Source organism: Metopolophium dirhodum, chromosome 6, assembly GCF_019925205.1.
Source record: "Metopolophium dirhodum isolate CAU chromosome 6, ASM1992520v1, whole genome shotgun sequence".
Taxonomy (NCBI): domain Eukaryota; kingdom Metazoa; phylum Arthropoda; class Insecta; order Hemiptera; family Aphididae; genus Metopolophium; species Metopolophium dirhodum.
In genome coordinates this window covers 30,836,551-30,854,173 of record NC_083565.1, presented here as the reverse complement: position 1 = coordinate 30,854,173, position 17,623 = coordinate 30,836,551, and the positions used below count along the sequence as shown (strand labels likewise).

The 17,623-nt window shown below is 28.0% G+C and overlaps 1 protein-coding gene across 1 annotated transcript; it reads right to left on the bottom strand.

Moving 5' to 3' along the window:
- Positions 1-11,270: 11,270 nt before the first annotated feature.
- On the bottom strand, positions 11,271-16,450 carry LOC132946574 (kelch-like protein 2). The gene is made up of 3 exons (XM_061016619.1): positions 16,355-16,450; positions 11,802-12,054; positions 11,271-11,715 (listed from the first exon to the last, which is right to left on the bottom strand). Exons 1-3 carry the CDS (start codon positions 16,448-16,450, stop codon positions 11,528-11,530), a joined length of 537 nt encoding a protein of 178 aa, XP_060872602.1. The 3' UTR covers positions 11,271-11,527.
- Positions 16,451-17,623: the final 1,173 nt, after the last annotated feature.

Here is a 17,623-nt window from a genome sequence, read left to right as displayed (position 1 = left end):
CTTTTTCCATGGGAAAGTGAATCTAGTTGGTCTATTGGACAGGATGGGATTGAACATTTTTATGTTGGATTTTCATATTTGTTCAAATTTTTTTTATTCAGAACACAAAGTTATAACTTTTAATAGGATAAAATATTAACATAATAGGTATGCTACGTACATATCTACACGCATATATATATATAAAAGAGACAAACAAATTGAGCTAAAAAAAAAATAAAAAACTCCCCGGAAATTACTGTACGACTAAGCCTAATAAATAGTAAAATAAATTACTTTAATAACAATAATAATATTATAATATATTCTTAGTAATATGTGATTTTTATAATTTCTTTAGTGTTACCGATGAAATTCTGCCGGTTAGTCTTCATCGATACTTAACTGGCCATTATGAACGAGCCGCAAGAGTATAAAAGACGAAAAAAATGTGTCTCAATGTGTCCCTTACATGCGTATTGCCCCACCCAACACGTAAACGTTTCAAGTTAAATATTTAATAAAAAATACCTAAACGCAAAAATTTATATGAGTAATAAAGCTCAGAATATGTATTTTTCTTCTGATTAACATAATGAATTTAAACAAAAAATACTTACCTTTAAAAAAAATTACACGACGATGATGCGACAGTAGGTAGGTACGACACGAAAAGTTAAACCGACCGATGTATTTTTTCGTTTTGATAACATTATTGATTGATGAGAATTTTGATAAACAACATCATCGTCAACGCAATCAAACCGTTGGTGTTTACGCAGAATCGATTTGACTACGTCCATATTTACCTCCATGGAAAATTCGATTGGCATGCCGCGGCACGAATTATTCCGATCTCGATCTACCTCCAAGGTTGACGCCCAGTCCGTCCGACGTCCGAATCAGACTGTTAGTGGCAAAATAATTTTCGGTTTTTTTCGAGAATTTCAAAAAACCATTAGAACTCCGGATATAAAAATCGCGAAGACGATTAGGTACGCTCGAAAATTTTCACTTGCAAGGGGCGATGCGTCTGAACGCCGAATAAGATGTTTACAAATAAAAAAAAAAAAAAAAAGGTCGTCAACCGGAGTTTAGGGGACATGCAAAATCAGGGAGATGGTACTTTCAAATTGGTGTATTTAGGTGCATACCTAACGAAATATCACCACGCTTTCAATTTGAATTTTTGGACTATACACGGTCAATTTACGCGGTTACAATACAAAACCTGAATAAACAACGCGGAATAACCTAACAGTCAACACCATAATTAACCTGCGTAACTATAAAGTATATAAACTTGTATAATATTATCTATTTTACGTGGGTGGTAGCCGGTGGGTACAATATTTTCCGTACCGGTACCAATATACCATACACAATGAGTCTCACATTATCATAGGCACACATAAGGTGGGACTTGGTGGGGGGGGGGGCTAAGCCCCTTAATCTGAATTCAGCCCCCCCCCCCCGGATTAATTATAGTATTAGTGTAATATTTGTGATGAAAAAAAATTGAAATATGACCTACGTCGTGGTAGGTGCATAATACATAAAAATAAATTTAAAAATAATCAAGTGATACAAATAGATATAATAATAAAATATTAATGTAAGCATAAAAAGAACTCACAACCCACACAGCAATATTATATTTTAATAGTTGCAAGAACATTATATGGTAGGAATTTTCAGAATATTGTTTTTAAATGTTTCTAATGATGATTATTGATGGTGATTGTAAAAATATTCAGTTTAATGTTGTGATTACATTATATGGAAGTAATTTTGATAATATTATCCTTTTATATTTTAAAAACAATCAACTCCAATATTGTGAAGATAATAAATGATATTATACATTTTTATGTTCCTTATAACAATTTGCTATATAATTTTTTAGTACAGAATAGGAAATTAGAATTCAAAACATTGTGTAATATTTCTGATACAATATATAAGTATACAATTATATTATACATGGCTTTCCTATAGCTATTATATAATCAGTTTATAATAAAAATTAAAAATCAAATTTATAAGTATAAAGTTATACTAGCTGGTAATACCCAGCTTGGTATAATACATGGCTTTCCTAGCTATTATATTATAATCTGTTTATAATAAAAATTTAAAAAAAAAATATATACCTAAATATAAAATTATATTTGCTGGTATACTTGGCTTTCCTAGCTACATCATAATCATATAGTATAATATTAAAAAGGTGGATAAGTGGATGTCACTCTGCTGTACAGTAGGTTACAAGTGGGTCACTTTAATGGATGGTGTTAAATTTGAATTCAATGATATAATATCATTGTATAAGAAAAACGATTCTGAGCGAAATTACCAAGTATATTTGATGATATTATTGTGAATGAAGTAATTTATATATAACCTATTTACGTGGAGCCTTGTTTTAAATTTTCAATCCTGAGCCATAAAAGTTAAACATTTTATACATTTTTAACTCAAAATAATTAATAAATTATAAATTTGATAAATGTTGTCAAAATTTGAACTTTAAATGCTTATAAAAAAAAATTGTGCCTATGTATTTTTAATATTTTTCAACTGCTATTAGAACGATATATCAGGAGCCTTATATTAAATTTTCACGCTTTTTTACCAACAAATAAAAATTTATTGATATTTATAGAAAAAAAAACTAAAAAAATTGAAAACTGACAATGTCCGTAAACAGCTCAAAAAGAGTCAAAATATTTTCAAAATTTTATGGTGTATAGAAAATGCTAATATAAACATTCAGTGAAATTTTCAAGTATCTACAGTCATTCGTTTTTTAATTACAATAAAATAAGAAAATTGTTACATGAGAAATCGAGTAAATATCAAATGTTGTTAAAATATAAATTTCAGACGCTCATAAAAATTTAATTTAAGTTTCTTCTAGACATTTTTTTTTTTGATAAAGGTAGACAATCTTATGAGTAATCTTATATTATTACATTTTCAAATCTTAGATTTAAAAAGAAAAATTTTTATGAATTCTCAACTCAAAATAATTTGCTATTTTTCGTGATTTTTCCGTATTTTGTCAAAATTTGAACTTCAAATGCTTATAAATAAAAACTGTGACTCAGGATTTTTAATTTTTTTCATCTGCCTTTGAAACCATAACCTAGGAGCCTTCTATTACATTTTCAAGCTTTTTTACTCAACAGATAAAATGTTATTGATATTTATAGAAAAAAAAACTAAAAAATGGAAAACTGACAATGGCCGTAAACAGCTCAAAAAGATTCAAAATATTTTGTAAATTGTATGGTGTATAAAAAATGCTAATATAAACATTCAGTCAAAATTTCATGTCCCTACGGTCATTTGTTTTAGAGTTACACCAAAAACCAAAATTGATTTTCTCGAAAACAGATTTTGCGTAAAAATTCCCGTTTTTCCTTAATTTTTCTTTTGTTTTTCACGTCGCTTGTGAAAACTACTGGGAAATGTTTACTTTTGACCCCCCAAAGTACCAACTAGATTCACTTTCCTATTAGAAAAGTTACTATTTAAGAAAATCCAAACACTTTTACTGTCCTAGAAGGTGATGACAGACACTTAAATAAAAAAAAATAAAAAAAAAACACACATCATTGTAAAATCAATACATTCATCACTTCGCTCAGAATCTAAAATAAAAAAATAATAATTTAATTTAATTAGAAAATTTGTTAATTTAAATATGACGGTGCTCGGCTGGCCAGCTGCTGCTGCCTGTGTCCGCAAAAATTTAAAAATTGACACACGACAATGATAAGTTATAATAAAACTTGGCGATTCGCACCTATACAAGCACGTAATAATAATACAATTTGCGATTTGAGCTCACAAGATATGATAATAAAAACGTGGCGGTTAGCGCCTTTGCTTATAATAGGTAATATTATATTAATATATTAAGCGCACGATTAGCGCACACTAAAAAATGAATACGACTTTCATACAATTACAAAGAGATGACGATTCGCGCCCACACAATAGATATAATAAAAAAACAATACTGGCAATTCGTGCATAAGCAATATACCATATTCGTATAATATAAAAGACGGCGCTTTGCGCTAGTAAACAATAATAATTCCGCGTTAGCACTACGGAACGGACTTCGGGCACAAACGTCGGGACCTGGTGCACATTTCTGCACAAACGTTGCACAAACGTTTGGCACATTCAAAAATCCAAATATTCAATGTAGGAGGCTACCGTTTCAATGGCACCACCCCCCCCCACCATTTTGTTTTTGGGATAGAGCTTTCAGTTCTTGTGCACAAACGATTGGACTTGGTGCACATTTCTGAACAAATGATGCACAAACGTTTGGCGTGATCAAAAGCTCAAATTTCGAAAGTGGTGGGGGGGGGGCATTGAAATGGACCTCTGGACACGTCCTTTCGGCAGCCGACGCGGTGGCATGAGATAACGAGCTTTATAGTCTGTATATTACATAACAATAATTCACAAGAAACATTTAATACGAATTATAACAATAACGACCGTGTGTGCGTGTGTGAGGCGGTCGGTGTGTAAGTTATTCACACTGTCGCGGCGGTGACACATAGAAAAAAGAGCAATAAAATTTGAAACTGAAAATGTTCCTAAACATTTCAAAACAAATCAAAATATTTTGAAAGTTTAATCGTGCATATAGAAAATGTGAATATAAATAACCAATGATAATTTTTTTGTGTTCTGAAAAATAAAATTTGAACAAATATAAATATAGTTTTCAATCTTATCCTACAATCTACAATCTTATCTAATAATATGAAAGCCACTTGTTATAAATTAAGAATATTTACTTCAAATTCAACATAATAAATCTTTATTTCTAAGTTAACATTTATGATTTCACATCTTCCGAGGGTCGCCTGTGACACTTTCTGTTATTTTTTTTATAAGTATTTTAAGTTAAAATGTTGACAACATTCATCAAACTGAATATTTACCCATTTTTTAGTACCTAGTTAAAAATGTTCCACATTTATAGCTATAAGGATTGAAAATATTGAACAAGGATACTCATAAATGGTTCATAATGTAACCAAAAATATATTGTAATAAATATATAAATACAGTCATATTTTACAGATATTTTAAGTTCAAATCTCGGGAGAAATAAATTACATATTAAAACCAAAAGTAACGAATTTAGTTATTTTGTTGTGATTTAAAAAAACATTCGGTTATATGAAACTTTTAGAGTTGATTATTGTATTTTATTTACACAATGACATTTGAAAATGTAGGTATTATATATGTGTTTTTTTTTTTAAATTAATTTAACCTACTAGAGAAGCGTGACAAAAATTAGCATGTGTGGCTCGGGCGGGAAGGAAATTTCAATCTTGGGCGAAATGCACACGTCGCCCGCGACTTAAATAGTAAAAACATTGAATCATGTATCCAGCTTAAAACATATTAATTATGTTAAGAAAATTTCACCTCGGGAAACATTGGGAACAAATATGTATTTGTTATTTATCGATTTTTGTAATTTTTAAATTTATTTAAAGACTATAATATTTTAGTGAAATAATAATATTGTGTCCCTTTCAAGTTTTGAGAGGGTGAGGGATTTTCAAATTTGTCCATCCTATTTAGCCATGTTGTTTTTTTTTTTTTGATCCCCTTCCCTTTCAGAAATCATGTCTACGCCACTGACAGTAAAGTCAGAGCGGTTGCCTACACTTTCCCCTTTTGTATTTTATAATCAGCAGAGTCAAAACGGTAGTGTGTTATAAAAAAATAAATATGATAATATTATTTTCTATAACATACTACAAGGTATTATACCTTTATGGTACAAGATTCAAGGTAATTATATTGATTTGTGGTTTCTATACTTTAGTATAAAGATAAAGAAAAGATCATTTAAAATACAAACAAAAGGACGTTACTTGATATTTTTTCTCCATATAGGTGCAATAAAAAATGTATGAATCATAATTGATATGTTTTTGTTAAATGTTAACAAGTAACCAGATGACAACGAAACCTCGTGAAAAATCGGTCAAAAACATTGTATTGTGTATCTAGCTTAAAAACAAATTTATGTTAATAAAATGTCACTCTGCCGAAAAATCATTCTGCGGTTGTAAATTGGGAACAAATATTTATTTATTATTTTTCAATTTTTGTAATTTTTAAATGTATTTAAAGACTATAATATTTTAGTGAAATAATATAGAATATTGTGTCCTTTTCATTTATTCCCTTTCGCCACGTTTCAATGAGATAGGTACCTGTAATTGTTTATTATATATTAATTATATTCATAAATTATTAATTTATAATATATTATACCTTGGCATATCAGGAATTATACCATTCTATCATACATATTTTTTTGAACATATTGGTTAAACAATTTCAAAAAAAAAAATAATTTCAGTTGCGTAGGTAATTAGTTACATTATAAGAGACAAACCTTTAGGAAGCAACTTTAATTATATTTCATCTATAGACCTAACAATTTGTGATATTTGCTGCAATAAGTGCTACTCAGTTGGTACGTAAATTTATATTAATAAGTAATAACATAAACTAATATTATTAGAGCTGTTAGCTTTGTAGATTGTAAATTGGGAACAAATATTTATTATTTATTATTTATCGATTTTTGTAATTTTTAAATTTATTTAAACACTATAATATTTTAGTGAAATAATAATATTATGACCCTTTCATTTATTCCTCCTCACCACGTTTCAATAAGATACCTGTAACTGTTTAAGCCTTTAGGAAACAACTTCAATTATGTTTCATCAATATAGACCTAACTATTTGTAATATTTGCTGCAATAAGTGCTACTCAGTTGGTACCTAAGTTTGTTTTTATAATATAAACTTATATTATTAGATCTGTCAGCTGACTAGCTGAGATGAGAAACTATAAATATAGATATATCATTATAGGTTATTGAATACATAATACCTATGTTTTAAAAACGTTTGCAAATTATTGTTTAGATAGAATTTTGTACAACATTTTTTGTTCATGGCCAACATTTGAAAATGTAATAGAATAAGATTCCTCGTAAGTTTGTCTACTTTCAAAAAAAAAAAAAAAAAATCGGGTAAGTGGAAGTCGCTTTGCCTGTACAGTAGATGAGTGACTGAAATGGATGGTGCTAAATTCAAATCGATAAACTATTCCGAGCACATATGGTTTGTTCGCCAATAGGATATTGTTATTGCTTATTATTAATACGGCAGGAAGTCAAGTTGAATTATTAATATTTGTTTATTATCATAATTGTATATAATAATATACTTTTAAAAGTACCCACGCAATATTTTTTAAAATACCAAAATCACAAAATTAAAATCATTCTTCTCCGTCCAAATTTGATCATAAAATATCTATAAAAAAACTGTGATTTTTTTTTTTTGGATACAGAATAACATACTTATATGGAACTTTGCTTTCAATTGTACACACTTTGGTTCAATTTACACACGAAACAGCTTCAGGTACCTAAGTCTTAACGATGAACGCGATATCCACGCAATGTCGATATTAGTCTCAACGTGGGCCATTTACCATGATTTCAAACGCTAATGAGTAATATTTAATAATAAATATTTATTATTATTTTAAATAATAGGTACCTAACTATTTAAAATACTATCGACATTTAGTTTGTTTAATTTTCATGGAGAAAAATTCTAGTTCTGCAGTTTCGGTAACTTTTTATTTGTCCACTCTAAACTTGTCATTCGTATACTTGTTTAAGGCCCCTGCAAACCCTATTCATTTTTCATCGAAACGACATTAGCTACTGACCAAAACTAAAGTACTTTTAGTGGTTCAATTTTAAAAAAATTTTTAAAGTATAAAGACGTTTTGATTGGTCAACAAGTCTACTTTGCATTAGTCGGAGCATATTTTTTATATTTTAGATATTTTTTGAATATATTCGATACTAAAAATATTTATAAATTTATAAAATGTAAAATATTTATTCTCGTCAAGAATTTGCTGAAATTGAAAAAGTGCTCCGACCGATGCAAAGTAAACAAACATCTTTACATTTTTTAAATCGAACCTCTAGAACAGTGATACCCAACCTTTTTTCCTCGACGGGCCACTTTGGTAAACATTTGTAATCGAGCGGGCCACCAAATATAAAAGTACTCATAATCTCAATCTTAATATAATTTAGTTACATATAGTAGGTTGCAATATAATATGGAGGTACATATTGGACTGGTTTTCTTATCTTTTTTATTGACTACTGCACAGATTACAAATTGAGGTACACGTTGTAGGTACGCATTAACTTGATCAGTACGCTCTTTAAAGTGCACGGATGATATCGATTTTAAATAATAAAATTTCTATTTTAAAATGCCCAACAGAAAAAAGATGTTAAATTACACGAAAAATCGTTGCGTTTATTCGAAAATCCATTCAATATTGATGAAATTGATGTCGATACTTCTTTTCAACTTGAAGTTATTGAGTTAAAAACAAATTCATTTTACTATGATGAATTTCAAACAATGAAAAAAAATGATATTTTAAAATTTTATTCAACGCTTTCACACGACGATTTCCCTGCTTTGAGAGACATTATGATGAAAATGGCAACTGTATATGTGAAAAAATATTTTCATGGATGAAACAAACAAAATCAATTCATATAGATCGCGACTTACGGATGAACACCTTCATTCAATTTTGAGGATTGGAACAACTAAATTCCAACCAGATTTTTCATTATTAGTAAAAGAAACACAAGTTCAAATTTCACATTAAAAACATTTTTATATACTTTTTATTTTTATTATTATTATTGTATTTTTTATTTATAAATTAATTAAAATCGTATTTTGTAATAATTTTACATTTTTTGGAATATTTTGTTTTATTTTAATAATTTGTAACGGGCCACATGGAATACCTTGGCGGGTCACATGTGGACCGCGGGCCGCGGGTTGGGCATGACTGCTCTAGAAGTATCTTAATTTTTGTCAGTGCCACGGCTATTTCACGTCCATAAATTGGTCGTGAATATTTTGATCTAGACATTGAATGACTTGTGCAAGTGCGTACGTGCGACCATAAACCAGATACGAAATTACAATGTATTGAAAATTGTTTTGGGTCGCGGGTGATGGTAGGGGAGTATACGCACACTAATGATCATTTACTACACACTCAAAGACGATCGGTAATCGCAGGATCAAAATAATTGCCTAAACACAACTCCTTAAAAATGACACATTTGCAGGGGCCTTAAGACGAAAAATCCACACGAACATTATATGTTTTATGACTATCCGGTCGGAAATGTGTGTTTTATTTTTATGTATAAATAATTATAATACAAATAAGTAATAACTAATCGTCCAAGTCAGCGATTATCATGCCTGTATGGTACCATTGATCGTTTTCTAATCGTGTTTTGAATTAATGTAAACTGTGAGGACTGCACTTTTTTGCCTTATAAATCAACTACCTATATAAGCCTATTTGTCTATACCATATCACTTGGTGTAACTATATATTGCTAATATATTTCTTTTCCGAAGTATTGAATTTTTGATTGAGTACAATTCAAATATATTATTATATGCCTACCTAAATTCTCATTTTTTATTTTTTTTATCTTATGTGATTAAATTTATAACAGAAAATATAACTAAAAATAATAAGTATTTGATTTTAAATTCGGATAATTTGAGCAAGTTTCAAACTTTTAAAATAGGTACCTACCCTGTCCAAGTACTTTTTTTCAAAAGTATATTTTAGAATGCATATTCAAGAACATAAAAAGGTATAACATTTTAATTTTAATTACCTTACACTTTATAGTATGTATGTGTCATTGTAGTATACCTAGCGTTATTACTACAAACGTTAAGATAATGAACCTCGGTATTCGACAAGGTAAAGGAAACTGAAAGTGTTACGATTAAGTGTAACATTCAACAAGAAAAGTGCGAATATATAGGTATGTACGAAAATAAATAAAATGCACCAGAAATACTAAAAAATGACCGTAAAGCAATGAATTCCTTAAAAATGCAAAATAAAAATTGTACCATTAAATTCTATACCTATTACATGACTCAAATTTCTGTAAAGACGAGCCTCGAATGTAGCACCTTAGTTACTAGTAAACTGTAATCTGCGTAGTGCATATGACAATCTAGCACAATGTATTTTTCTACAAATACCTACACACCCATATTATATACTATATCCTATAACCTAGTAAAATTATATTGTCATTTACGTGTACAAGGCAATTATTGGTATTTTTTTTAAAAAATAATGTTGGTGGTGTAATTAATAATTTTGTTACTAGAGCACACATCATTTTCGTGTTTTGCCAACATTTGATATTTAAATAATTATAAAAAGAAAATTGTAAATATGGACTTATAATATTTTTCAAATGACTCTGCTGTACAGTAGTGAGTTGATAAATTTTCAATTTTCAAAATTCTGTTAGGCTGTAACTCGGTCAATTTTGAGTTTAAGATTATGGTCAATGGAACAAAATGTACTAGAAAAAAATTACCTAATATTTTTCAAATTACCTGACTGTTGATTATATTTGTTGCAATAAGTGCTACTCAGTAGGTACCTTGTTTATTTTATTAACATAAATTAACATTATTAGAGCTGAATGGCTGAGATTAGAAACCATATAAAATATCCGCTAAATAATTCACAAAATACCAATAAGGAGCCAAGGAGGGATCTCATTCAAAGAATGGAAGATTGCATTATCACAAAACAATCTGTACAAAGAAAATTGCAAGTTGAATGAAATTATGTTAATATGTTCAAAAAGTTTAATGAACATTTCCAAAAAACAGAATTCGTATAAATTCGTAATTAAATGAAAAACAATGGACAAGTGGGTTCAATTCTGCTGTATAGTAGCGAGTTGACAAATGGGACACTGCAATTAATGTGTTAAATACTTATATATGAATTAAGTAGTATAAAATCATTGTATACGAAAAACCATTCTGAGCAAAATCGGTCTGTCAGCCAATGCTACCAAGTATATTTATGATATTATGACAGATTATAAAAAACTGTTTTGTATAATCTGTGGTATTATTTCTATTGAAGTAATTTATTTTACTATTAGTAACACTGTTAGTTGGATTAATTATTTCCAAACACATTTCATTTGAAAATGGCATTGTGTATACAATTTATAATATACATTAATAATTCCATGTGTCCACCAATATTATTTATAAATTAAAACAAAATAACTAAAATTGTTATCCTCCATTTAAATACCTCTCTAATTTGATCCAAATTTGAATTATCGTTAAATTGACAAAGATATACAGAAACCTTTTAATAAAACATTCAAGTTAAAAATTAAAAAAATGCAATAAATACAGGTGTTGTTATACAATATAGAAAAATATTTATGTAAGAAAAAAATGCATGAATCATATATCCTAAACATAGTATAAGATACTATAGTGCAAAATATTAAAACATTTATATATTGTACCAAAAAAAAAAAAAAAATCATGAATGCTAACAAGATGTAAAATGTCGTGACCTATTAATCGTTACTACTCCAGGTGACAACCGATTCATGTTCCATTTTGCTGTGACCATGGTCCATCTATTGGTGTTTGGGTTGTAACATTCTACAGAAAACAAATGATTATATTTGTACATTCCACCGACGACATACAATAAACCATCTAATGCAACTACTTCTATAATAATAAAAATTCATTTAATTCAAAATGTTCAAAAAAAAAAGTTTCATAAAATAGTTTATATTTATTCTATTAGAAGTTACCTGCATTTACTCGAGGCAAAAGTAAATCCGCAACAGATGTCCAAACTCGTGTTATTGGACTGTATTTTTTAACACTACTCAAATTGAATGATCCATTATCACCGCCTACAACATACAGTTCACCGTTTAAAACTCCTACAGCGGCCCCACTGTGACGTGCATACATGTTTGCGACTGGTGACCACGTATCAATAGTGGGATTATAACATTCAACAGTATTTACAGTCTGTCTTGATTGATCATAACCTCCTACCTACAAAATGTAATTAATTTTTATTTATTGTGGAATAAAAATACCTTACGCTAAAAAGAAATCCCCGAATAAAATATTATTGCATATCATTTTCAATGAAAGAAAGTTGAGAACATATTTATAAGAAGTTGAATGGACTAAATATTTTTATTTTCAATTACAAAAATGTATCTATTACTACTAACGTTAAGATAATGAACCTCAATATTCGACAAGGTAAAGGAAACTGAAAGTGTTACGATTAAGTTAAATAATTATAAAATACCTAAACGCTAAGTTTTATATGAGTTATAAAGCTCAGAATATGTATTTTTTCTTCTGATTAATATAATGTAATAAAACGAAAAATACTTACCTTTAAAAGAAATTACACGACAGTAGGTACGACATGAAAAATTAAACCGGCCGATGCTTAAAAAATCAATTAAATAGAAAGACAACTCATGAGGACAGACATTGATATAGTACATACAGTATATAGATATAGATATTAGTATAATAAAGATATCTAGTCTAAGACCATGCTCATGAGTATACGTTTGTTATGTACGTTCCGCTAACAATAATTGATAAGAGAATTGCAGGGTTCCCAAAATCTATTGCTATTCGGCAATTTTGTATACAAAGTTGCCTATCTCAATCCTGAAAATCTATTGCTAACGTTCAATTGTGTGTTTATTGCCTACCCGATTGCCATATAAATGGTGCTTATGAAAAAATCTATTGCTGTTATTCAATTTCTTCATTTATTTGTTTATTACATACATACACAATACTCGAAGTCATTTTTGAGCAATTAATGCAAAATAACGTTTTTATTAAAAAAAAATCTAACGTTCAAAATTATTTATTTCTACATGATTTTTAATAATTAAATAGTATTATATTGTTCTATATTATAACATAAAACGCTAAGCAGTTACGCTGTACGGTTTTAAAGTACGATCAATTCAAATTATTTGTTAGTTACTATTGTATAATGTGCCATATAATTATAATTATTAGTACCTAGAGCCCGGAATTATATGCATGTGCATATTTGTACATGGTGTATGGACGTTGATGAGGGTTTGAAATGTCTACAGTTCATATCACACCGAATTCAACTGACTTGATCATCATGATGTTAATAAAATGTTCCATTCAATAAATTAAATTAAATTATACCAAATTAAAGGTTTATATATTATCATGTTATTATTTTTTTTTTTTATAACTTATTTACACTTTTTTTTTTGATTTTCTGCTAAGCGTATTAAAATCATTGACACAATACAACTATGGCGTTAAAATATCTCCCGTAAATAATATCTTCATTAAAAACATCTTACTAAAAATATTGCAATAATTTTTAACATATTAATATAGTTAACGTTATGATTTAAAAAAAGTGTTTAGATGTAAAATAATGCTTTTTATATTTATTTATTTTATTTTATTTTAAAAACATAATATAAACTAGTAACTATACCTGGTTAGGTGACAATAAAACCCTTCTTTTATACTTTTTATATTGAAGATAATTTTACGGAGATATTATTTCATATTGGAGATATTTTGATGGATATATTTTTACTGTAGATTTATTTTATTGTTGTATAACCATTCAAAATAAATTGACCCTTCATTTTTTAATAAAGGTTTATTAATGGTTTTGAAACTCAATAATGGCGGGTTTAATGCATTAATAAATTGTTAAGGTTTTTAATGAAACTTTGTTTCAATCTATTCTGGGGTAACACTGATGTGACTAATCGACCGGCTATCGTTGGGTTATCAATTATTTTTCTTATCTCTTTATCACACAGATATATAAAAATATAATTTTTATAAATCTGTGGTTTATCATAAATCATCATCCAGATAATGAATACACTGATGGAGGGCGAACTATAATAATAAATTATTCTAGTTAGGTACGTCCTACCACCTTAGATAGTTAGATCATACTATTAAATAATAGTAATAATAATGCGAAATAAAAACTTACCTATGAAGAGGGCCGTGGATTGTGCGAGGCCGGCTTGCCCGCCGAAAAACGAACGATCTCGAATCCATCCCGCGGAAAACTAACTTTAATAGGTATATATAACTATAATATGTATTATGGATATCACTCTTCTCGGGTGTCTACAATACATTAAAATAATTTAATAATACACCGACTGCAATAAATCAATATATTATTATATTATTTTTTTAAGTTCCACTTTCAATGCCGCCGTAAAAGAGCTCAATATGTTTATCGTGGCGTATAGTAGGTACACCTACCTATATATTGGACCAGCTACACAACCAGCATGGTTGTAGGTCACTTTGTACGATCACCTAGAAAAAATTAAAACCGCGGACAGTTTTTACTGTTTTTGGCAGTTTTTGGCAAGTTTCTTATAAAAAGGAATTCGTTCCGTTCCTTGTTCCTTAAAAAAAAAGAATTCGTTCCTTTGTCGTTCCTTTGGAAAATGAACGAGTTCCTTTTTTTAGTTCCAAATAAAATAAAAATTCTAATTTAATCATCATAATGTTTTTTTTTTTCATATGCATACTTCTTTAATTTTTAATTATAATATATAACTACAAGTAGGTACCTACATATTTTATAATTCTATTTTGAGATTTTCTTCAACATTAAATAGTTGCAGGCCAACGTATGTCGTTTGTCTTAACGTCGATACTCGATAACGATCACTAATTTCCAATAGGTAAACACAGGAGCGTACTGCAGGGACTGGAACCTTGATGATTTTTACGGTTCCGGTTCCGGTTCGGTTCCTAGAAAACCTAAAATTTCGGTTTCGGTTTCTTTTCGGTTTTAAAAAAAACTAAAATTTCGGTTTCGGTTTTTTTCGGTTTTAAAAAAAAACTATAATTTTGGTTTCGGTTCTTTTTCGGTTTTTAAATTTAGGTTTCGGTTCTTTTCGGTTCTTATAAAATGAAAATTACGTTTCCTGTTTAAGGTTTTTAGTTTTATACTTAAAAAATTTTATTCAATTTCGATTCTTTAGAAAAATATTAGTATTTTCATTACTTAATAATTGATATCAATTATGGCAGGTCAATAACAATTTTCAACCAGATATTTTACCAGTTGCTTAAAACTAATGAGAAGACTAAATGATTAAAAAAAAACTTAACTTAATGGAGTTTGAATTAATTTTTAGTTTCTTCTGAAACCCATTCAAAACTTGATCGAGTATTCTACGAAATCCCGAATCGTTCAACATGCTGAATGGTCGTCTATTAATGGTTACGAGATCAACACAAGCATCAATAATTGTTTTTTCACTTAAATTAACTTTAACATATTTTGATTCATTAAAATGAAATAATTGTTGATGTGCTTTGACCTTAGAAACACCAACTGTTTTTTTTATCTTTTTTAGATCCTTATTCCAGAAACTCTTCATACAATTCATTATGATGGCTTGCAAGATGTTTTTTTAAATTTGTACCATGATTACCATATAAAAATAAGACTTTAATTTGAGGCAGTCAAACATTTTTTTTTACTATTATTATACATATTACCTATAATATATTATATATTATCAAGTTATAAAAATACCTGGGTAAAAAGTAAAAGCAAAATAATGATAAATAAATATTTATTAATCATAAAATATAAAATAAAAATATACTATTTCATAGTAAACAAATCTTCAAACATTGAATATAATATGCAAACAATGAAATAAAGATTAATAGATACCTACTTAATATAATAAATAGATTAGGTATTCATTTTTATTTATAATTATTACATCACAAAAATTTAAAAAAATAATTAAAAAGTATATAGGTACTCTAAGTTTAATGAAGAAAATTAATTGAAATAAATAATTCTTAAAAACATTTTAAATTAAAACAATTATAAATATACAATATTATATTATCGGTATTATGTTATTATATTACTACACAAAAATGAATCTATGATTTATGAAATGAAATTTATCTTTAAATGGTTTGTTCTCATGGTGATTATTGATTTAAAATTTTAAAAGTTAAAACAATAAATATTTTGTATTAAATATATTACTTTGAAGAAGTTTAAAATCAATGTGGGATTATGAGAACATTTGAAAATTAAAAATAGGTTTAAATTCATGATTTTTCTATACACACAATTCACACCATTATTTTGATTATTACCAATTATAATAAATTATGTAGATAAGTTATAATATAATATTATTTAACTATTTAACTAAAAATAAAAATAAATTGAGGGCTTAAATCTAAAATTTCAAATACCTAGATAATAATGTTAATATTTGTTAATAATTTACTTATTACTTACTTTAATTTTGCAAGTACAATGCTTACACGACGATTCACGTTCATTGCAATCATATTTATAATATGAATGTATTATTGACGAAAGTATACGACCCATTATGATATATAATACTAAGTTTAAAATAACGAAGTTAGACACCACCTACAGGGCTACAGGTACCTACAGCCACAAGACACTATAATGAGTATAATGAAATAAACAGTAACAAATCACAACACTAGCAATGAAAGACAGAATCTAAGAATCAAAGAAACGCGTTAGGCGTGCTATACGCATCAGATAATCTGATAACGAATAACGATACTATAATAAAACTATAAGCATAGTAAATGTAAACATCATAACATTCGTAGTTATTTATAAACATATTTTATGAATTTCTTATTAGTTATTATTGTGGTAACTGGAAGTAGCAGACCTACAGGACCTGGTGTATATTGTGCAGTAAATAACGACTTTTATTTTTGCTGGAAATTGCTATTATTACATTATCAGTTGTTACGTAGAAATATTTATAGCTTATAGTGCTTATAATCAAGTGTTTACTGTTTAGTCTTAGTGACACGTCTCGATGTCTCAGACGCTTGAACTCTGTACTCTGTAGGTAATTGAATGATTATTTTTGAATATTATTAATCGTCGTAATAATAATGAAAAATAAAAATAAAAATAATAGAGTTATTACAAAACCGAAATTAATTGTAAGAAACCTTTAAAAAAAAGTACCGGTTCCGGTAAAGTTACGGTTTTTAAATTAATTCAAATAAAGGTTCCGGTGGGGTTCCGGTTTTCAAATTAATTTAAATTAGGGTTTCGGTGAGGTTCTGGTTCCCATTATTCAAAGGGTTCCGGTTCCAAAACCGGTTCTTTTCGGTACGGTTCCAGTCCCTGCCGTACTGGGTCCATTTTCCTTACCGGGAAATTGAATATAATTATATATAAAAAAATATTAATTAAAAGGTCCACTTACTATACTTATTAATAGCAATGGGTCCCATGTATACCTATAGCCTATGCCAGAAGAAATAAGAAAAAAATATTCAATTAACATGAACCTAAATAATAAACCAAATATATATTTAAATTTAAGTTCTATAAAAAAAAAATGAATACACAACAATATTAACATAGGTAGTTATTTTTATTTAAATGATCTTGATTGCATAGTATAAATTATAAAATATGAATAGTATGTTCTTAAAAGTAGTTCTATACAGAAAAAATAATATACAAATAGTTGAATAAAATGTTTAAAAACTAAATTTTCAA

Excerpts from the sequence above, each read along its gene's own strand:
- LOC132946574 (XM_061016619.1), bottom strand. The coding sequence starts at position 16,450 with ATGGGTCGTATACTTTCGTCAATAATACATTCATATTATAAATATGAT. Across the intron at positions 12,055-16,354 it reads ATTGTACTTGCAAAATTAAA|GTAGGAGGTTATGATCAATC; the intron begins GTAAGTAATAAG and ends TACATTTTGTAG. Across the intron at positions 11,716-11,801 it reads TTTGCCTCGAGTAAATGCAG|AAGTAGTTGCATTAGATGGT; the intron begins GTAACTTCTAAT and ends TTATTATTATAG.